The following is a 23,270-nucleotide window of genomic DNA, read 5'->3' on the forward strand; positions in this document are numbered from 1 at the left end:
GAATCCCTCATTCATTTGCTACTATTTATGCTCTTTATTGTTCAGCATTTTATGGGGGTTATTTACTAATATCCGTTTTTTTTCTGATCAGAGTTTTAAAGGGGAAAAACACAATTTTTTCTTTAAAAAAAAACCTCAATTTTTTATTCGAGTAAATTTATTGATAAAAATGTAGTCAGGAGGTTTTAAGAAAATAGTGAGAATTTTAGGATTTTAGTAAATAACCAACCATATTGTTTAAATAATAATATATAATAATAATAATATAATAAATCGATCTCCTGTAACAACTTAAAACATAAATTCAGAATGAGAAAGAGAAAATTTGCCAGTGCACAGTTTGCCTTTTGAAATAATTACCAAAAAAATGAGATGTTAGTACCACGCTTTGGCCAAAATATGTAAGCTCACGTGCCACGTCAAGGCCCCTCATTGAACTTGAGTCCTACACTATGTGAGCATTATAAGTTTGTAGTGAATTTATTATTATTATTATTATTATTATTATTATTATTATTATTATTATCATCAATAACATGTATTTATATATTTAAAATCAAGTCCCCCAGCAACCAATGTGACTGAGTAGTAAGACCACTGTGCAATTACCCTTAGCTCAGGAGCTCTAGTGGGAAAGGAGGGAGCTTTTAAGCACCAGCCAACAAACATACACCTGTGAATAATTACCTTCCTACACTATTAGCATTTTAAATTTGTAGTGCATTTAAAACCAATTCCCCCAGTAGACAATGTGACACAGGTGTATGTTTGTTGGCTGGGGCTTAAAAGCTCAGAGCTTTCCCACTAGAGCTCCTGAACTAAGGGTAAAAGCACAATGGTCTTACTACTCAGTCACATTGGTCGCTGGGGGACTTCATTTTAAATGCACTACAAACGTATAATGCTCACATAGTGTAGGACTCGCGTACAATGAGGGGCCTTGACATGGCACGTGATCTTACATATTTTGGGCAAAGTGTGGTACTAACACCCTTTTTTGTAATAATTATTTTTAAAGGCAAACTGTGTGCTGGCAAATTTTTTCTTTCTTTTGTGTACAAATATTGGCTTTTTATCGTTTATAGCAGCTGGTCAACTCCAGAATGTGGGTTAGACCAAGCGCAGGCAGAGTATAGTAGCTGGTCAATGCCACAGCGTGAGTTAGATCGAGCGCTGGCAATTTCTTTCTGTGTTTCTTGTATAAATTCAGAATGAGCCTGAATTTTTTTAGACTGTCACCTAAAATATTGTTTTCCTTGTTACCATAAAGATCCTGCCTTTATATTAATTTGTTTCCTACCTAAATAATTCATTTTTAAAAGACTTTTAATTTTAATAATTTATAAATAATAAAGTCCCCTCTTTGACCTTTAGACTTCAGATCTGTTTGCAAATGTTAACATTTTGTACATGCTATCTTAAAGAATGTTTTAGGGGCCCATTTACTTAGCTTGAGTGAAGGAATAGAGGAAAAAACACTTTGAATTTCCAATGGTTTTTTTTGGCTACTTCGACCATCGAATGGGCTACTTCGAACTTCGATAACAACTTCGACTCGAACGATTTGAACTAAAAATCGTTCGACTATTCCACCATTCGATATTCGAAGTACTGTCTCTTTAAGAAAAAACTTCGACCCCCTAGTTCGCCACTTAAAAGCTACTGAAGTCAATGTTAGCCTATAGGGAAGGTCCCGATAGGCTTTCTAAGTATTTTTTGGTCGAACAAAAATCGTTCAATCGATGGATTAAAATCGATCGAACGAATAGCGCTAAAGCCTTCGATTTCGATATTCGAAGTCGAAGGATTTAACTTAAGTAAATTTGCCCCTTAATGTTTGCATCTTTCTTAACACTCTTATCTAGAATTATTTATCTGACAGTTGATATCTAAAATATTGAATTGATGAGAATAAATTACAAAAACAGATCCACACATATAATTGGACAATAAGCCCAACTGATGACAAAGCTTGTTAATTATTAGAAGTGATACCTTGTGTATGGAAATATGAGTCATATGAGCTGAATAAGCAGAAACTAGAGATATTCTAGTTAAGTATGTATGGCATATTAGAGCTAGTGCATAATAAAGATCTTAATATACATAGATATACAGGTATATTTAAGATTTCTTATATTTAATTACAATGGATTTCCAGTTTTTGGTTTGTTTTTGTACAATACGTAGGGTGTATTTAAGTGTCTCTTTCAGCAGTGTCAGAGAGGTCACAGTATAGACCTTGTCAAGGAAAAAAATATGCAGATTGATAGATTCATTTACTTACGGTATTATATTTCAAAGAAGAAAACCTTATTTATGCAGAAAAGAACAGCAAAGCAGATGCACAAAGCCAAATTGGTTGTATTACTCTTAGCTATATGGAAATGCCTGTAATGAATGTCTGACTACTTTCCTTTCCCTTCTGCTTGCCACTCTTGCAGATGATAGTAAGTAGATATAATGTTTTCCTGTTTAGCCTTAATTTGGCTAGTCGTTTGTCAACTGTGAAGCTTCTACTGTCCCTTCTTTTGTGCCCTGTTGGCATTCCCTTTGCTCTGGTCTTACCCCATGTCTGTTTCAGCTGGTTTATACATGTTTTATCTTTTCAGTGCTTCTATATGTGTTGCTATACCTTGTAGCTCTAACACTTGTTGATTCCATTTTTTGCGTATCCCCCACACCTTCCCCTTTGTGTTGCTCAGGCTTAAAACAAACCCATATATTAGTTATGGTATGTGTTGCAGCTGTAATAATTTATGTTTTTGGTTTGCTGGTGGTATAAGTTTGAACAGGTAAATTTGTATCGTTCCAGCTGTTAGGAACTGGCTGGGAATGCTAGGAGCTGCAATGCACAGCAGATTATGATTTGAGTCTAATATTCCGGAGGTATAGTTATTATCCTATATATATATATATATATATATATATATATATATATATATATATATATATATATATATATATATATATATCGAAACACTCCACAGGCAGACGGCACATCTGGACAATATTTATTTGCGTAAACTGCTGCAGTTTACTAAAATAAATAATGTCCAGAAGTGCTGTCTGCCTGTGGAGTGTTTCGATGTATTTACAGTGGGGACACTGTTGACAGAGCACCTGGCCAAGGCGAACAGTGGCGAGCTGGAGCAGTCATTTTTCCCGACTCTCTAATATATATATATATATATATATATATATATATATATATATATATATATATATATATATATATATATATATATATATATATATATATATATATATCATATATCAATAGTTTCCAAACCAGCACTCCCTTTTGGTGAAAAAGTATAATCTTTTATTGTGACATGGTATCTTATTCCATCACAATAAAAGATTATACTTTTTCACCAAAAGGGAGTGCTGGTTTGGAAACTATTGATGTATGCTAAAATTACCGTGCACCCCTCCTTATCCTTATTGCCTTGGAGTGCGGATACTCATTTGAGAATTATATATATATATATATATATATATATATATATATATATATATATATATATATATATATATATATATATATATATATATATATATATATATATATATATAAACTATAGTCCCAATTTCATCCAGCACACCTTCAACGTTAGCTGACCCAGGTGCTATCCACAGATGCCATAAATAGAAAAATCCAAAAAATATAGATGCATATGTATATATATGTATATATATATACACACAAACTGCTGTGCATTTCTTTACAGACATTGTACAGTATTCGAGTGATACCATTTGGAAATTCCCCAAAGCACCCCAAATGTGGATTGTGCTTCTTGTGATAGAAAAGCATAATAGCATAGTATCAGCCAACCAACTGGCGTGAATAGGGAATGTATTGATCTGCCAGTTTCAGTGTAGAAAATCAGAGTAATATTTTTGAAATTCAGTAACGTTGCCAGAGAAGACCCTCGCGTTTGCTATGATGTGGTTTCACCATAAGCAGCACAAAGCTAAATGAAGTAAGTGTATTGCTGGGATGAAACTTTGGCAGAGGTCAGAGAGGCACCTGCAAAAAACTAGAGTGGTGACGCACATAATTAGCACAGTCATAAGGTTAAAGGGATCCTGTCATAAAAAAACATGTTTTTTTCAAAACGCATCAGTTAATAGTGCTACTCCAGCAGAATTATGCACTGAAATCCATTTCTCAAAAGAGCAAACAGATTTTTTTATATTCAATTTTGAAATCTGACATGGGGCTAGACATTTTGTCAATGTCCCAGCTGCCCCTGGTCATGTGACTTGTGCCTGCACTTTAGGAGAGAAATGCTTTCTGGCAGGCTGCTGTTTTTCCTTCTCAATGTAACTGAATGTGTCTCAGTGGGACATGGGTTTTTACTATTGAGTGTTGTTCTTAGATCTACCAGGCAGCTGTTATCTTGTGTTAGGGAGCTGTTATCTGGTTACCTTCCCATTGTTCTTTTGTTTGACTGCTGGGGGTGGGAAAGGGAGGAGGTGATATCACTCCAACTTGCAGTACAGCAGTAAAGAGTGATTGAAGTTTATCAGAGCACAAGTCACATGACTTGGGGCAGCTGGGAAATTGACAAAATGTCTAGCCCCATGTGAGATTTCAAAATTGATTATAAAAAAATCTGTTTGCTCTTTTGAGAAATGGATTTCAGTGCAGAATTCTGCTGGAGCCGCACTATTAATTGATTCATTTTGAAAAAAAATTTTTTTCCCATGACAGTATCCGTTTGAAGGAACAGTAACACTAAAAAAGTAAAGTTTTTCCTTGCACTGGTAAAGCTGGTGTATTTGCTTCAAAAACTCTACCATAGTTTATATAAACAAGCAGCTGTGTAGCCATGGGGGCAGCCATTCAAGGCTCAGGTTACATAGCTGATAACAGATGCACTCTGCAAAATACCATTGTATTCCTTTAAAGAGCTTATATGTTATCCGCTAAGTACCTTGTTCCTTTTCTCCTTTTTCAGCTTAAATGGCTGCCCCTGGTGGTTACAAAACAGCCTTCTCATATAAACTACAGTAGTCTTTCTAAAGCAAACACATAACTTTTACTGATGCAGAGCAACAGTGCATTGTATTTAATATTAATTGTTATATTTATATTTTATATTAATTTTTTTAAAATCCCTTGATATGTTGGTATTTCTGTTCCTTTAATACAAAGTGATCTTATGCTATGTAAGGAGAGGTTGACCTAAATGTCAAGTGATCTGCCACTGATGCTGGATCCTGATCTGTAGTCTGGAGAGCCTGGTTAAATTTTTTGTGGAAATTCCTTGTGACCCTTGATAAGTCAACTCCCAATACCATGATGCCTGCCTTAATTGCTGTAATTCTGGTAAAATACTCTGTGTCCTGTGAGGAAACTGTTTAAAAATACATCCCCTTACCTAAATGTACTAGACAATTTACGTATGTTGTATCAATAGAAAGGTTTAAACAAAGCCCTATTTTTCTAGAGCGTTTCTTCAAATTATCCACACGTTAATACAATAAAATTTACCTTTAATAAAAAAAATAACAAGTTATCCAGCCTGACTGTGGTCCTTGTGCTCCTCATGTCTCCTTGTGCTTCTCAAATACACACAATGTCTGTGTCACTTGCTTATTGCGTTGTCTTGCGTGAACTCTCGTTATCAGTGTTCAAACCTAGTATTGGTGAATATTCTATTTTCTACACAATAGGAAGCATGCTAATATTGTTAAAAGTGAAATCCTGCTGTTAGCAAAGCACTTCTACTACCAATAGTGCCTGTTCACTCACACATTCCATATTCCTAATATTCAACAAATGCCCATAGTCTCATATCACATACATACTTTGCAATACACTTACTGACACTCAGTATGTATGTGTTGTCCCAATTAGTGACCAACTCTGACATGTTTCTGCAGGGGACGCTGCTGAGAAAACATGGCAAGGGAATAGAGAAGGTAAATGTGTACCCAGGCATTGTCAGATTGCAGAGGGACACCAGATGGGCAGGAAACGAGAATTGCAAGTTTCGGAAATCTACAGAGCATTTTTTACTTTTTCCAGAACACTTTTACAACCACGGAATCACTGCAGAATTAATTGTGCTGATAGGATTTCCAGTTGAAAACCATTCTTTAAGTCTTTCTAATATCTCAAATACATAGATTGCCCTTAAGCGACATGTTAGCTGAAGTGCCTGTAAAAGTCCAGTTTATTGATCACTAAGGCTAGTCTGTTTGTACCCTAAAAGCACAATGTTAGACTTTTATAGACACCTGGTAAAGATTTTCTATAAGTAAACATTCATTTATTTTTCAGGATTAATGCATCCCATATCCATGACAATATAACAACATAAGGCCAGAGTGACTCTTGATTGTTTGTATTTTACAAAATAGGGTACATCTTTTTTATATGTTGAGTTCAGGTGAAGTGACATCACTAACTCTTACTGATAATAGCACTAAGCACCTTTTATAAGGATATATTTTACAGGTTATCCTTGGCTGTTGTGTATTATATATGTGTGTGTGTATGTTATAGCAGTGTAGATGGGGTGCTTATGAGTAAATCTGAAGTGTAGGAACTAAAGTTTTATGAATGGAAAGTGTTTTATGAATGGAAAGTGTTTATTGGTTGATTAGACTTGTGTGGTCATGGTATGTGCTCTGGTTTCAGTATGTATGCATGTAGGTATTTAGTTTGTATTTTCTGTTTGTGCTGTGTATGAACAATGAATTCTTATTTCACACCCACACTCATATGTTAATCTCACAATTCTCTCTCCAGAGCAGGGTGAAGCTGCCGTACCACGCAGATGTAAGGACACTGTGTGTGTCTGTTTGTTTGTCTGCACTTGCTCTTCTTTCTTCTTCTGCCTTTCTCCCTCTGTTCTATGTACAGTTTTGACTCTCAGTTCTGCCTTTCTGTGGTGTCCCCTAAATATCTTCTTTGTGCACCAGCATATAATGTTGCTTTTATTCAGTGTAGTACTAGAATGGAAACAGTAGACTTCCCACAACATAGAACTGCAAAATTGGCAATTGTCATACAGCTACTATATGGAACAGAAAATTCATTTCTGGAAATCATGGGATGCTGCTCAGCTTAATTGTACATGTAAAGAGAGTGATTAGAAGCATAACTGTTACTGTACTGCATAAGTTGGAATGCCTTACAAAAGGTCTTTACTATATTTTAAAGCTTACACATTGCCATTGTCATCATCATCATAATATATTTATATAGTGTTAGTTGATTTATACCAAAAATGATTTAACAAACAAAGTTTATAGAATAAAATTGGCATGGTATGTTTTATATAAAGACATACACCAGAGAAGTGACCTACATTATTAAGAGGAACAGAAGTATTAGAGCAGGGTCGTCCAACTGAAGGCCTAAAGGGCAGATGTCAGCAATAAAGGGATTTTTATTGCCCACAGTCTGCTTAAAAGCTTCACTGACTTCTTTATATGACATCACCATTTCATATACTCCAGCCCTCAATCATGAAGTATGATTAACCAGTTACTGACTGAGCAAGGCTCAGGGAATTGTAGTTCTGCAAAGCAAGTTGTCTAACACTGCTTTATAATGATATGGGAAGAAGAAAACCTACAATACAGAGATGGATACATGTTTAGGAAATAATGTAAAATAGATTTTAGATTTTATTTATATTTTAGTATTTATTCCATTAGGAAATGTTTCTTCTCTTACAGGAAGATGTTTCCATGTTAAAGAGTAGGAGCAGTATGGGCAATGGGATCCGCAAAGGGTACAGCAAGCAGTATTAGAGAAAGCTCAAGCAGATATAGTTTAGGTCAGGGCTGCCCAACTGAACCCCATTTGCTGGATGTGGTCCTCCAAAGGATTTTTTTTGGCCCTCAGTCTGCTCCACATACTTCACTGTATGACATAAATTTAATCTGGCCTTGAACACAATATATGAGACATTATCATCCCACTAGTTGTAAAAAGATGGACAGCACTCGAACTGTACACTGCGGTAGACATAATTTAGGAGGAGGTGTTGCATGAGCTTACAGAACTCTTTAGTTGCAGCACTTACTAACATGTTTTTCCTTATAGGGATATGAATACTTCCCACAGACACATTATAGCAACAATTTTGTGATATCTTTTATTTAATACAGGGAACCCATCTTATCATTAATGCAGCCAAGGAACTGGGCCAGTTATCCAAACTAAAGGTATGATGAAGGTTTGCAAATGTAGTTAAACCTATGTCGTGTGAGTAGTAAGGCATGCTAAAAGTACTAATTTGGAGATCTATATTTTAGGATCACATGGTGCGGGAAGAAGCCAAGAGTCTCACCCCTAAGCAGTGTGCAGTGGTGGAGCTTGCACTTGATACAATTAAGGTAAAACATCTGTCACCAGAACATTCATTTACAGAAATCAATAGAATTCTGCTCTTCTAGAAAAATGTACCCAGGGCCAGAACTAGGGGTAGGCAGAAGATGCACCTGCCTAGGGCGCAATGATAGGGGGGCAATGGGCAGGTGCCTGTTCAAGATTCTTTTGCCTACCCCTACTCTGGATTCGCTCCCCTCTGCAGCTCTCGCCTACCCCCTCTGTTGCTCCCCCTCTCTCCAATCCTTCCTTCCTCCCTCCTCTGTCCCTCCCTCCTCTGCCCCTCCCTCCCCTTCCCCAAAATGCCCCTCTGCTTCCCCTTAGTTGCACCTATGTTATGGTGTGCGTGCGCACGCTGGGGGCGGGGCTTGGCCCGGCCCTGAATGTACCTCTTCCTGTTATTACCATTTATTTACATAGCACTGACATATTTACACTTTGCAGAGATTGAATGCTCACATCAGTCCCAGTACATTCACCTCAGTCCCTATCATAAAGGGTCAAGTTCATAAGAAACAAGTTAACCCACTGGTAAAAGATATCTGAAATAACTTGCAATATTTGTATATTTGTCCAGTTATTATAATGTTTTTATCTCTCCACAGTACTGCTTTCATTTTTTGCACTTTCTAAATGACTTTAGAACCAAATGTGGTTTCATGTGAAATAAATTTGTATTCTTGATTTGGTTGGGCAAAACAGAATTGCAGGCTGAAGGTTGGAGTGTTATATTTATAAGGGGCAGATTTATCAAAGGTTGAAGTGAAAATTCGAATTAAAAAAATTTGAAGTTCGAGCTAATTTTTAATGTGTACTTCGACCAGGGAATAGTCCAAATTCGATTTGAATTTGAAAAAAAAATTTGAAAATCTAAATTTATTATATACTGTCTCTTTAAACAATCAACGTCGACCATCCACCATTTAAAATCTGTTTTAGCCTATGGGGGAGCTCCTAGAACCTATTTAGAGTCAATAAGTGGACTTTGAAAATTCAAAGGTTTTTTTGGGGAAAAACTTTGATTCATATGATTCGAATTCGATTGAAAACTGACCTATTCGATCAAAAACTGACCTATTCGGCTAAAAAAAAAATCTTTGATTTTTTGATAAATTTGGATTGGTCTTTTTTAATTCGAATTAAGAAGTTATGGGACTTCAAAAAAACTCACATTATTTAAAAATGTGACCCTTGATAAACCTGCCCCTAAGATTCGAAGTGGCTACATAAAAAACAGATACTATGTCCAAGTTGTTATATTTTTGTATGTGTTTTGTTTTATATAAACTTGAGGTTTTAATATTTGACAGCAATATTTTCATGCTGGAGGTGTCGGTCTCAAGAAGACTTTCCTGGAGAAGAGTCCAGACCTACAATCTCTACGCTATGCACTTTCTCTTTATACACAAGCAACCGATACGCTAATCAAAACCTTTGTCCAGACACAGTCTGCTCAGGGTGAGGTCTTGTTTTCTATCTAATATGACTTGTGCAAAGTGGAACTAGCACAGTGCTAGATTATTAGTAATATAATTTTTTGTATAGGGCTGTGTAAATATGTTTATAGAATTATAGCAGAAAGGCCAGGCAAGTAGTAGAAATGTGGAACAGAAGAACATGCTGTTTATAGCAGGTGGTTTAATATTGAAGCTTCCTTCACTATACATTAAACATTATCCTCCCTCTAAAAACTATTTTTTGCATAATAAAGAAAATATAATTCTAAGCAACTTTCAAAGATATATTCATGAAATATTTGTAGTGGTTTTAACATTAATTTTAAATATTATTGCAGTTGAAAGCAGTGTTTGTTTATAACTGTTCTCTGGGCCTGACTCTCAAAACAGTGTAACACGAGTCAGTTTTTTTCTCGGTCTTTGGCTTGCAAACTTGGTCAAAGGAGTCAAAGCCAGGAGTGCCGAGAATTTAATCAACTGTAGAGATAATGCCTTTAATAACAATAACATTTACAAATAACTTTAGCACCGGTGAACATTTGTTATAAATATATATGAGAAAGTTGCTTAGAATAACATTTTACTTCACTGTGCAAAAAATGTATTTGGGTAGTGGACCTCTTTTAAGGACAAGGAAAGGGTTATTCATTGAGGTGCCAATTTTACCTGATTCTGGACAGCTAAGGAAAATGACAGAACAGTGGCACAGTGCTTGATGGAATAGTACCCAGAACTCGCTGTTTACAATTACATTTACTGTAGGGAAACAACACTTTTCTTGTCAGGACACAAACTAGCTACAGAAATGTGTCCAAGATTCAATTCATTGAGAAAAAGTTATCTCATGGTTTATCATGTTAAACTCATGGACAAGATTCAATTCGGGGAGCAAAAAAACTAGTCTTTCCAAATTTTTTTCCCATAGACTTCAATAGCTTTTTTACACAATAAACTGTGAGATAAGTTTTCACGTGATAAACCCTTCTCACTGTATTGAATCTGGCCCAGTGTTGTAGGATGGAGCTACATACAAAGCTGTGTTTACACAAAACGGCAAACTCAGATAAAAATTGTAAAGGATGTATATATGTGAGGTAAATATTTACTGTATTCATCTTGAATTTTTTGTATTATTTTCTACAACTGTAAAAGGATATTTCCAGGATATTTACTGCTGCTTTACGTTGTTATAACTGGATGGGTACAATAACAGGAACTATGATATGATGATCAGGTCCGAGCTGAAAGTCAAAATAGGCCCTGGCATTTGAAGGACACAGAGGCACAAACAACGTCCGGGCTTGATGCTAATATATGATGAAAATGTAAACTTAATGTATATAAATGTGTATATTCTCGTTCCTAACTGACATCCCTTGCCCCTTCCTCACACTTGTTCCCTCTTTTCTCTCTTTGTCTCTTCTTCCTTCCACCCCAGTTCATGGTGGTAAAGGTATTAGGTTTACACTTAATGAAGAGACTTATCCAGAAAAGGGTATGTCGCAGGAGCAAAGGATTCCAGGAGCATGCCCTTCCTTGTCATATCACAGTTCCTTTAACTCCACTCAAGCTTGGAACACATTATGATCAATGAGAATTTAATGGGGTTAGCATGTTAAAACTCCAGTCTCACTTGGCAGCCAACATGGAGCTGTCAATTTAAAGAAAAATACTAAACTGTAGTGTGTGCCTAATCATTCTTCTTTCAAGCAGGTCTTTATTTTTAAAAATGTTTTTAATATAGAAATGGTTTTTAAGGGTGAAATGGTTTTTAAGGATGCTTCGTCAACCTAACAGTTTTGCCTGCTGCAAACAGCTCACCCATGTCATTTATAAATCAGAGATTAAGCTGTAAAAATCTGTTAGTAACTCACAGAATTAGTGTTTTAGTTGCAGGTTGAACAAAAATACAAAATATTCTACACCAAAAGGTAGATAGGGATCTACCAGTAGACCTTTAGCTGGTGATGAGTAGATCTAAAGACACTTGTCTAAATCACCTTCCTGTTTCATGCTTTTCATTCAGATATTTATTACAGTTTTATTAAAGTTACATAATAAAAAGTTGTTAGTTAAACCTAGCAATATACCCACATGCTCATAAATCAACACAACAGTAAAGTTTTCATTGGAACAGAATGCTAACAATGCTTTCATGGATGTAGGTCATAATGGGCCTGAGATGGGTCCAGGGGGGTCCACAAGGACGGCAGATAGGGCCAGTACGCTAGTGCAGAGAGCCTAACTGCTCTCTGCTCTAGAAGAGCTGAATTTCTGGTTTGAAAACTGAAAATTCTGCTCTTAAAGTACCAGGAGCAGCATTTTTGCTGCCCCTGGTACCTAGTGGGGTGCTGCCGTCTGAGGCGACAACTCACCTCATTGGCGAATCGCCCCTGCTCATCACTAAAAGTAAACCACTCATTAATATAGTATGGGCACTCCTGTTCTACACTGTTTGTGAGACCGATTTATTAAACATGCACTACAGTTTAATGATTTTTAATAATAGCGAGAGTTTTTTTTTTAAAGATTACACGCTTCCAGTACCAGAGTCTGAAAAATAAGAATTTTTAATGCTGACATCAATTCTTTCTCTTCTCCTACCTGAAATATTATTTTGCAAGATCACAAATCCTCAGTTTCTCCAAATTTTATTCTGATGCCCTGGTAAGAGCTGTTGTAACATAGATATTGGAGTGTTCTGTGACAGTGTGTTTCAGGTAAATGAGTCTAACTATCATTTTAATATGGCGCAATACATTACCTGTGTTGCACCAACAAATCTGGTGCTGACAAGACAACTTCTTATATAGTAGCTGCCATAGTGAGACTGAAGCATTAAAGCTACCAGATATGCCTTATGATCATGCTACATGGGCCCCTTTGGTAGCCATGGAATGGGGACTATATTCATGGATCCCACAACTAAGCAAGAGTACCCTCTGCCTGTAGAAAGCATGAAATACAGCCGAATGCACCCAATTTAAATATTGCTGCTGATATTGATTGTTTATTTTTATTCTTTCAGTTGCACTCAGCAAGGTTGGTTATGGCAGAGATACTCAGTCTTATTATAATTATTAATAACTGAAAATGTCATAGCCTTTTCTAGGCACTGTAGTAAATGAGACTTGAGGCAGACTCTTCATAGCCATGCTTCTTACTATCCATCAAAGATGTGTTGGCAAGCACATCTATGGGTTCTCTCTCTCTCTATCTCTCTCTCTCTCTCTCTCTCTCTCTCTCTTCCCCTCTCTCTCTCTGTTGGGAATAAAATATGGAAGGATACATTATGCACTGCATGTTGCACCCAAAGTGCATGCAGATATGATAGGGTCTCCAAAGCATTCCCTAAATTCAGCTTGCATAAAATCAGTGTTATGCAAAACCCAGGTTTCCCAATACTCTCTCACAATGCTTGTTACTGCTGGCAGGAGTTAAAATGGTTTAACAATGTTCACAGACTAGAAGCAATTATTTTTGGTGGTAGCTGGCATTCTATTCCTTATCCCATTCTGGAGTCCAAACCCTGCCATCAGTTGCATTCAGATGATTGGGTGATCTATGTTTTTAAGTTGTCATTGTAATTTTGGATGTTTATTTTCACTAGGATCTGGGGTGGATGATTCTGTTGGGGAAGTTTCTATCCATGTGGAATTATTTACTCACCCAGGAACAGGAGAGCACAAGATCAGCGTAAAGGGTAAGAGAAGTTTGACTGCATTCAGGTAGAACCAAATTAACTAGGCTGGGAGGGGAATGGATAAAACAAACCATGTAAAAATTAAATATTCCATATTGGTCTTATACAGTATGTGATTCCATATTTTGTTCTTATGTCAAAATATCTTCCCCCTTCCAGTTGTGGCGGCTAATGACCTTAAATGGCAGACCTCAGGGATTTTCCGTCCCTTTATTGAGGTAAACATGATTGGTCCGAATCTGAATGACAAGAAAAGGAAATTTACAACCAAGTCCAAGAATAACAGCTGGGCCCCAAAATATAACGAGAGCTTCCAATTGTAAGTGAACTATAGTCATAGTATACTATTGTGTGTATAATCTAAGTCATATCTTGCACTATAAATGGCCAGACATTTTCCCTATACCTGTACATGCATTATAAGTATTATCATTTTTAAATAGTGCCACAGAAAATGCAGAGTTAACTTCTAATATGATATAAAACGTGATATTCTGAGACAAATTGAAATTACTCTTTATATTTTATTACTTGTGTTTTTTGAGTTAGTTAGCTGTATATTCAGCAGCTCTCCAGTTTGCAATTTCAGCAATCTGGTTGCTAGTGTCCAAATTACCCTAGCAACCATGCATTGATTTGAGTAAGAGACTGGAATATGAGTAGAAGGGGCCCTGAAAAGTTAGAAGAGCAAAGAAAAGTATCAATAACAACACATTTGTAGCCATACAGAGCATTTGGTTTTAGATGGGGTCAATGACCCCCATTTAAAAGCTGAGAAGAGTCAGAAAAAGAAGAAGGAATATCATTGAAAAACTAAATAAAAATAATGAAGACAAGTGAAGAGTTGCTAAGAACTGGCCATTCTATAACATACTAAAAGTTAACTTAGAGATGAACCACCCCTTTTATAAATCATAATCAGCACAAAAAAATAGATACACTACAGAAAGTATAACTATAAGAGCACCAACAAGAAACTGTGACGAAGAAATCCCTTCTCCAAAGAGTTTACAATCTCACTGGTTGGCTGGTCCAACAAACAGAATGAGCAATTATTTGTTTAAATGCATATTAGCAGGGGATTTGTGTTTTGAAATTATGATAAAGACATTGCATAATGGAAAACTAGGGGGCACATTTACTAAGGGTCGAAGTGAATTCGAAGTGAATATTCGAATTCAAAAACTTCGAATTTCAAACTAATTTTTGGGTACTTCGACCATCGAATAGGCCTAAATTCAACTTCGATTTGAAGTAAAAAAGTTTGACTTCGAAAATCGAAGTCCTGTCTCTTTAAAAAAAACTTTGACTTCGACACTTCGCCACCTTAAACCTGCCGAATAACCTATGGGGACCTCCTAGAAGTCGAAGTTTTTAGAAGTCGAAGTAAAATAATTTGATCGAACGATTAAATCGTTCGAATCATTTGATCTGAAGGATTTCATTGTACGATCGAACGATTTGACTTCAACCGAATATGGCCGAATTCGATTAAAAAAAACTTCGACTTCGAATATCGAAGTAATGCAATTCGATGGTTGAAGTTTTTTGCTCTTCGAAATTCGACCCTTGGTAAATCTGCCCTAGGTGTACAGGTATTACATAAAGCCAGGTGCCTACAGACAGGGTTATGTGTCATTTGGTTAAAATGCTATTTTATCTCAAATACATTAAGGCATTTACCAGGGAATTGAAAACAGGAGAAAAAGTGGTTTTGAAACAGGTCAGAAAAAGATACAAAGAAGGAATCTAGCATTAAAGGGGTGTGCCTACACAGTGCTTAGTCAGTTACCCTTCACAGCAAGCCAAAAGTATTTGGTTAATTGATTCTGTATTCTCTTCATGTTTTACAGTACCCTGGGTAATGAAACTGGTCCAGAGAGTTATGAGCTACAAGTGTGTGTGAAAGACTACTGTTTTGCTCGGGAAGACCGCACAGTGGGAATGGCTGTCATGCAACTGAAAGATCTGGCACAGAGAGGTAGCTGTGCGTGTTGGCTCCCTCTTGGCCGTCGCATTCATATGGATGAGACAGGACTGACCATCTTGCGCATATTATCACAGAGAAACAATGACGAGGTGGCCAAAGAGTTTGTTAAACTCAAATCTGACACCCGCTCTCCAGAGGAGGGGAGCTAGGGAGTGGAGCATAAATAATACCTTACTCCACTTCCTAAGAATATCCCACTCACTGCCTTGCACCCCAGGTCCAGACTGTACATAGATGAGCTAGAATTGAAAACACGTGTTTATCCCTGTCACTTTACAGGCACGTGTACGGCTCTGCCTATTGCTCTGTTACACCTTTGTAGCAGTGCCGATTCATGTTCTGTACAAATACACATGCACACAAAAACACACATTAAGGGCTGCGTTCAAATGTGCCATTGTGTTAATGTTCTCCCTGCTGGTTCACACAAGCACAGTAATCGAAGGAGCCTTAACTACTTATTTGAGTCACATTGTAGGGAGGTTAAGTGTCCCCTAGCAGTGGTAATGTTGAGAGACCATGTTCCCCTTAAAGACTAATCCTTTAAAATTGCCTGCATCCCAACCTGCTGTGTAAATAGGAATTCCCTTGTACCAGTGTCTTATTCTGTGCAATGGTGCTGCATGGGTATTTGTTTTCTATGACAACCACCTAAAACCAACCTCCAGAGCTTTTGGTAGTACCCATTCACCTTTTGCCTGTCTTAATGCTATGGACAAAAATGCCAACTGCCAACATGGAGCAGTAGACACTGCCGGCTGCCCAGATATTAACATATGCCTTTCCCTGAAACTGCCCAAATCATCCAGCACTGAATAGTTTACAGTCTCAAGTCCTCCATCCCAGCGTAGGAAAGGCAACCACTTCAGTCCCTCACACACTGCACAAGGGATTGGAGCCCATGTGATTTTTTTTTCTATTGTGGCATGTTGTGTTCATGGAGAGATGCCACAAATATTCCCTTAATTTCCTCCTTTTCTGTACATAAAGAACCTCTATTTCATCCCTGCTCCCTGAGTGCATGTGGAACAGTTTTGCACTAATTTGGACATTTTTTGTCTCTGTAAAAATATTTTATTATAACAGCCATTAAATAAAAAGTAATAAAACCACTCTGTTTCAGTTATCTGTGTAAATACAATTTGAAGCTTTACTGTCTAGTTTCATGAATTATATCCAGGTATAGGATTTCCTTTTCTCTGTAATAATTCAATAGTACAGTGTAATTGATCCTAACTAAGCTGCAAATCAGTATTAATAGTAAAAAAAATCCTGTTGGTTTTATTTAATATTTCAATATTTTTATTAGACTTTAGGGATGGTTATCCAAGTTACAGAAAAAAACCCTGAAAACCTCAGGCATTCTAGATAATGAGCAAATATTGCTACAAATCATCCAATGGACACTATTTTTCCCTTTTTTCTTGTGAAAGTCAATAATAACAACGGATGGAATTTAGATCTGTTAGAATACTACCCAACATCACACCAACACCAGCATGCATCTTGTAGTGCAAATTCAGTTACAGAAATAGAAAACCCCAGCCTCCCACTGTAATTTGCATAAGATGTGCTAGTATTATTATTTCTAAATACATTTTTTTAAATAATTTACATTATTTTTTCTCAAATAACAGTCTTAGATTTACTAAGGATTGAATTTTTTTTTTTTTTGGTAATTTTTTGGTCAAAACTCATAATTTCGAATTTAAAACCACCAACTTGAATTTGTATGTAAGATTTATCACACCTCAGCCCTGGAAATAGTTATTTTTCCGCCCCTGGTAACTGGCCTCTCCATGCTGCCTGAGGCAAGGGTCTCACCTTGCTTTGTGGCAGGAGTGGTCCTGTTAAAAGCCTTCCTGACGTTGAGTTTTTTTCAGATTTTTTCGGTTGTTGCTATTTGATCGAATGTTAGACGTTCAAGTTTTTTCATAAATGAGTACGTCGAATTTATTAGAGTTAAAGAAATTCACATAATTTGAAATTCAACCTTTGATAAATAACCCCCTTAGTTATGTAATCTAATTGGTGGAAAATAACTTTTAATTATTGTACTTCACTATTTGTCACTCACTCTCATAAAGAAAAGGTATATATTTTATTTAAATGAACTTAGCAATGTACAAGAAAATAGAAAAGATGAAGAAAAGAAGATGAGCTAAATGAGGTAAACTGTACCCAGCTCTGCACATAAATCATTCATTGTTGGGCATATGTTGTAGTAGTAAAAGTTTGGGTGATTCCTGAAAATCACAGCAATTAAATCACTGTTTTTTTTTTCCACTTGAAAATTTAGATTGATTTTTTTAAAGAATAGTTGGTACTACTAATAACTTGGTACATATAATCGTATCACATAGTCATTTTGTCACATTGACACAATTTGCTACAGTGGATTCTTAAGACATTTAGAATTAGGTATTGTACCCATTGGTAACATATTACACCACAGTTTAGCTCTTTTGTCAAACTTATAGAAAAGTAGGATAAATTGGGGAAGAAAAAATAGAGGTTAGGTTAAGAGTTTAGGCACCGGTTCTATTCTGATCCTGTCTAAAAGGGATACGCTTTTTATATTGGGCATCCTAAGGTAAGTTATTGGTTCCCTGTTGCAAGTTTTCCAGATGATGGGTCCACGGAAGCCACTCCAGCTCTCCCTCATAGCTCCTCTCTAGTAAATGCTCTCTAATCGATTCCATCGCTCTGATCAGTGTCTGTAGTCCTGGTATTTGTGTTTTTTTCCAATGCTGCTAATAATGATCTTGCTGCTGTAAGGATGTGAGTGGCTAGTTTGTGGGACTGCTTTGAGTGTATGACTCTTATTTTCATACCTAGCGAGAATGTGTGAGGAGTTGCTTGTATGGTGCAGTGTAGGACCTCAGAGAGCAGGGTTGCTACTGTCTTCTAGAATTTCTTGGCAACTGTACAAGTCCACTATGTGTGTATGAACAATTCCCTTTCCCCACAGCCCCTAAAGCAGGATGAGAGATTTGGATTGCCACTGAGTTTGCTAATGCGAGAGGAAGTATAGTACCACCGGAAAATAATTTTATATGCTCGTTCACTAGAGACTGCACAAGTAGATGTCCTCCTAGCCGTGTCCCAGATGTTTGCCCAGGTCTTTTCTGATATGTTGATGTTAAGATCCTCTTCTCATTTGGACATGTATGGTTGTGGTGTTGGTCGCTAGATGAGAGTATAGTAATGAGATTGGGTGATTAGGGTAAGAATGTCTGTGACATATTTTCAAAATATGCAAGGGATTGATTTGTCTGAATAGTGGTTTTGGATTCCACATAATGTCTGATTTATAAGTAGCATAAGAATTGTTTGTTTGGGATGTCGTACTGTTTTTGTTTTTAATTTAAATTCAAAAGGGAAAAAAATTTTTTTACCCAAGAATATTTAAGATTTAGCCAAGTGTGAGAATTTTTTAAAATAAAAATCTTGCCACTTAAAAGCCTGTCAGGTTACTATAGGAGTCAATAGGAAGTGCTATTCAAGGTACTGTAGAAAGATAAAAACAGGGTATATTTTCACTCAAGACATAAATTTTAAAAACCAGTGTAACAGAGAAATAAAATGGTATATTCTTTTGGAAAAACATGGGTTTTAGTCCACATGTATATTTTTGAGGGTTTTGAAGACTTGCAGATGTGATAAACTCTTCCTGCTTTTATCAAAGTATAATACTTTATCTGGTCATCCAACAGAAAAAATTAAAGTTTTGCAGATCATAATAGACTAAAAAAAAGTGATATCTTAATTAGAGAACACACCATTTGAAACTCATTCTGTGTAATGAGACTAAAAAAGTGATATCAATAGAAATATGTACAGTAGTCTTAATTAGAGGACACCATTTGAAACTCATTTTTTAAAAAATGTTAAGAATTGAGCATGGGACAAGAAAATATAAAAGAAAATAATGAAAAGCATGATAAAGATGCATTAGTGTACCCAAATTGCAACTCTCTATGTATACACAGGATTGGCTATAACTTCTCCAAATGGTAGTAAATCCTCTTTTTAATAAGAAGCACTCAGGCAAGAGAAGTGAATTTTTTTGTTTATATCACTGTTATATTGAGCCCTTGTCAGTTGACCAAGACAGGAACATCAATTTCATAAAAACTGTGAAATTTAACTACATTTTGTTTTTTTTACGTATTGTTTTTTTAAAAAGATTATTTTTATGCAAGTAGCATTTAACAGGAATTCAAGAGAATGAAACTTTAATATCAGAATTCCACCTATTCCTATAAACTGTGAGATCATGTGGGGGGCAGTAACGTAACTACACTGCACTGGCCACTCTCGGGAGAATTTTGTCAAGTGGTCAGAAGTAGTTCTTCAAATTTATGTTTCGAACTTATTTAAGATTTTGCAGCATTTAAAATTCCTACACTCTATAGGTCTTTACTTTCTTTTCAGTCTTCCTTATGCTTATCTTCCTGTATCTGACATATGTTGAATAAAAGATATTTGTATGTTGTTTTAATTCTGCTTTCCTGAATATCAGAGCCTGTTGTCTCCTAAAAGTTGTTTGACCTGCAAATTGTACTTTTGTTCCTATCTGGTTGCCCTCAATCTGAATCAGAGGCTAGTCTACTGTATATACCTACTTATAGATCATGATCTAGTTCTTCCTCATTTATGAGTCTATTAGTATACCATATTAATGGATATTTTATAATGTAATTTCACTTTCCACTAAGACAGAAATAGTGCTATTCACTGTTCAACTTCTATAACATCTCAGAAGTGTATATTATAGTTAACTATCATTTCATCTTCTAGGCCTTGGAATTATTCTTAATTCTACTCCTCATAGCCAGTAAATAAAAACAAATTATCACTCAAGATGCCACCAAAATGCTGATTTACCCTCTCTCATGTTGTGTATTAACTACTGTCACTGTAAATTCAAACTAATAACCCAATGGAGTTCACAACTTTGCTATGCTCCACCCTACATCTCTGAACTTATCTTCAATTACTCACCAAACTCCTTGTGTCTCTCTTTTACTGATCTGCTTCTCATCTTCTCACTCACTACCTCTTCACATACACACATTCAAGAGTGCACCCCTACTCTAGAATTACATCCCATGTTCTACCCAACATTATCCCAATATTTCTGCCCTTAAATTATCTCTTAAAACACTTTGCTTTAGAGAAGCTTGCTCTCATCTAACCATGCATTCTGTCAGTATACAGTACTACCATCTGCTAAATGCAATACTCAGCACCACATTTCTGACTTCACTGACTTGTGATTTTGCCCATCTTCAAACCTTGGGGCACCAGAAATTAAACATTCCCCACTCTAAAGAATTAACTTTGCATTAGTGAAAATACTCTGAATTGGTGAACACTGACAAGTTTTCTACAGGTAAACTTTTTCCAATGAATAGTTACCAATTTACCAAGAGCACACAAATACATTTTAGCCAAGAGAAATTTCTCCAGGTTCAGGCAGGCAGCTGTCATAAAGAGCTAATTGTCAAAGAGTCAGAAGGATGGCAGTCTCAGCCCTGTAGAGCTTACAATCTAAGTGACAGAAATATAGCAGACAAATAGGAGGATCTGAAATGCTGCAGGTTATGATGGTTAACACTGCAATATACAGTATATGCCCATATGACTTAATCACCTACAATAACTTCACTTTCATTATTTTAATAGCAGTAACCCAAGCAAATCTGGTTATTGCATAGTTGCTGTTGGTTAATGCACCAGTGGAAAAAGTAAATCTTTCTAACAATGCAAGGTTATGGCTAGCACTATTTCTGGATATTTTTGTAGAAAATACATATTGGCCTTTCTAAATGTCTTTTCTTTTCCCCATTCATAAGTTTGGCATTGTCTAATTTTTACCAGTGTGAAAAGTACACTCGGGATCATTATTAACACATTTATAATCATTATTAATCATTTATTAACACACATGCAAGGTGCAAATTTGCAAGCATTTGGGCATGAAGGTACTTGTGCATATACACTCTCCCTTCCATACACATGTAACCGAAATCACACAAGGCATAGGGTCGAATATCGAGGGTTAATTAACCCTCGATATTCGACTGCCGAATGTAAATCCTTCGACTTCGAATATCAAAGTTGAAGGATTTACCGCAATTCCTACGATCAAATGATCGAAGGAAAAATCGAACGATTAAATCCTTCTAATCTAATGATTTGAAGGATTTTAATCCATTGATCGAAGGATTTTCCTTCGATCAGAAAATTGTTAGAAAGCCTATGGGGACCTTCCCCATAGGCTAATATTGGCCTCGGTAGGTTTTATTTGTCGAAGTAGGGGGTCGAAGTATTTTTTAAAGAGACAGTACTTTGACTATCGAATGGTCGAATAGTTGAACGATTTTTAGTTTGAGTCGTTCGATTCGAAGTCCAAGTCGTAGTCGAAGGTCAAAGTAGCCTATTCGATGGTCGAAGTAGTCATATTCGACCATTCGAAATTCAAAGTATTTTTTCTTCTATTCCTTCACTCGAGCTAAGTAAATGGGCCCCTAACTGTCAACTGGTGTATTATGAACTCTGTCAGTAATATACTGGCCAGCTGGCAACTCTGTTTGGAATTCTTGTGTGCAGAGGACTGTCTGGATAAGAATAAGCACTGATCTGTATATTCTGCCCAGCTGGAAATCTGTCAAAGCATTTGAAAAATACATTATATAGTGAATAAATTACCCCCTCTTGTAAAATATAAGGATATTATAAGTTACCGAGGAGTTTCATGACCATATAAAAACACGAGGCCGAAGGCCGAGTGTTTTTATACAGGTCATGGAACTCCGAGGTAACTTCTAATATCCTCATATTTTGCAACTGGGGTACTTTATTTATTATAATACACAAATTTCAATGAGTCATGTGACAGAAATGACATCAGAACTCACCGTTTATAACTGATGACATCAGAACTCACCGTTTATAAGGATATAATTTACAGGATATTCATGGCTTTTGTGTATTATATCGTTATCTGCACATACAAAATTATAAGGGCAAAGACAAAATTCTGCCCCCATTCTAGAATATAAATTTTTGTTCATTATAACTAAATGTAGTTTTATATGGCAGGGTTATGGGGGGTTTTCATTGATGTATATAATCTGTGCTACTGAACACAGTAGCGCAAATATTAAACACTAGACATTAAGCCTGTTAAATTAATGGGTGCTAGAACATATGTAGTCAAACATTCGCCAGAGACGGTCCGTGGGGCACATGCGCAGTAGCGCAATCCCACGGACACAGGGACTGGACGCATAGACACTTAGGATATAGGATGAAGAGACAATAAAGGATCTTCCACAGAGAAGGAAACGCCAGAAACAGCCCAGCCCTTTATTCCTCCTTCAGCAAACTTTCCTATCAGCATTAAACACTCAGGGAGAGTTCTATGCACCAATTCCTTCATAGTTTAAACCAACCAAATACATTCTTTCTTGTCTTATTTGATCTCTGGAATTAGTTAGCTTTCAGCAGCTGCTGAGGTGATCATGTCCTAACAACAGATAAGTAGTTAAGAAGGCTGGAAATACATCTATCAACTTCCAGTTGTATCCCAAAGAAGAATTTCTATAGCTCTTTTCCACCACCTTGTATGTAGCAGTGAAGTTCAAGTGGCTCATCAAACAGCACCTGGGTTTTGTCAAATGCAAAATTCATAATGTATTGAAAAAATCCACTGGAGAGTGGCATCTCCTGTGACACAGCCATGAGCGTCTC

General features: G+C 36.4%; 1 protein-coding gene across 12 annotated transcripts in view; it reads left to right on the top strand.

Moving 5' to 3' along the window:
- LOC108706831 (protein unc-13 homolog A) overlaps nucleotides 1-16,621 on the top strand; it is a 76,145-nt gene extending 59,524 nt beyond the window's left edge. For 2 of the 12 annotated variants that reach the window (XM_041579881.1, XM_041579888.1), the window contains 10 exons: nucleotides 2,445-2,450; nucleotides 5,899-5,937; nucleotides 6,770-6,799; nucleotides 8,140-8,196; nucleotides 8,287-8,367; nucleotides 9,670-9,817; nucleotides 11,255-11,311; nucleotides 13,427-13,519; nucleotides 13,679-13,838; nucleotides 15,373-16,621. In XM_041579881.1, the coding sequence (XP_041435815.1) occupies nucleotides 2,445-2,450; nucleotides 5,899-5,937; nucleotides 6,770-6,799; nucleotides 8,140-8,196; nucleotides 8,287-8,367; nucleotides 9,670-9,817; nucleotides 11,255-11,311; nucleotides 13,427-13,519; nucleotides 13,679-13,838; nucleotides 15,373-15,658 (957 nt within the window). In that variant the 3' untranslated portion in view covers nucleotides 15,659-16,621. The remainder of the gene's footprint in view (nucleotides 1-2,444; nucleotides 2,451-5,898; nucleotides 5,938-6,769; nucleotides 6,800-8,139; nucleotides 8,197-8,286; nucleotides 8,368-9,669; nucleotides 9,818-11,254; nucleotides 11,312-13,426; nucleotides 13,520-13,678; nucleotides 13,839-15,372) is intronic. The other 10 variants (XM_041579884.1, XM_041579890.1, XM_041579887.1 and 7 more) reach the window with 7 other exon arrangements.
- The last annotated feature ends 6,649 nt before the right edge of the window (nucleotides 16,622-23,270 follow it).

The sequence above is a fragment of the Xenopus laevis genome, chromosome 1S (genome assembly GCF_017654675.1).
Source record: "Xenopus laevis strain J_2021 chromosome 1S, Xenopus_laevis_v10.1, whole genome shotgun sequence".
Lineage (NCBI taxonomy): Eukaryota > Metazoa > Chordata > Amphibia > Anura > Pipidae > Xenopus > Xenopus laevis.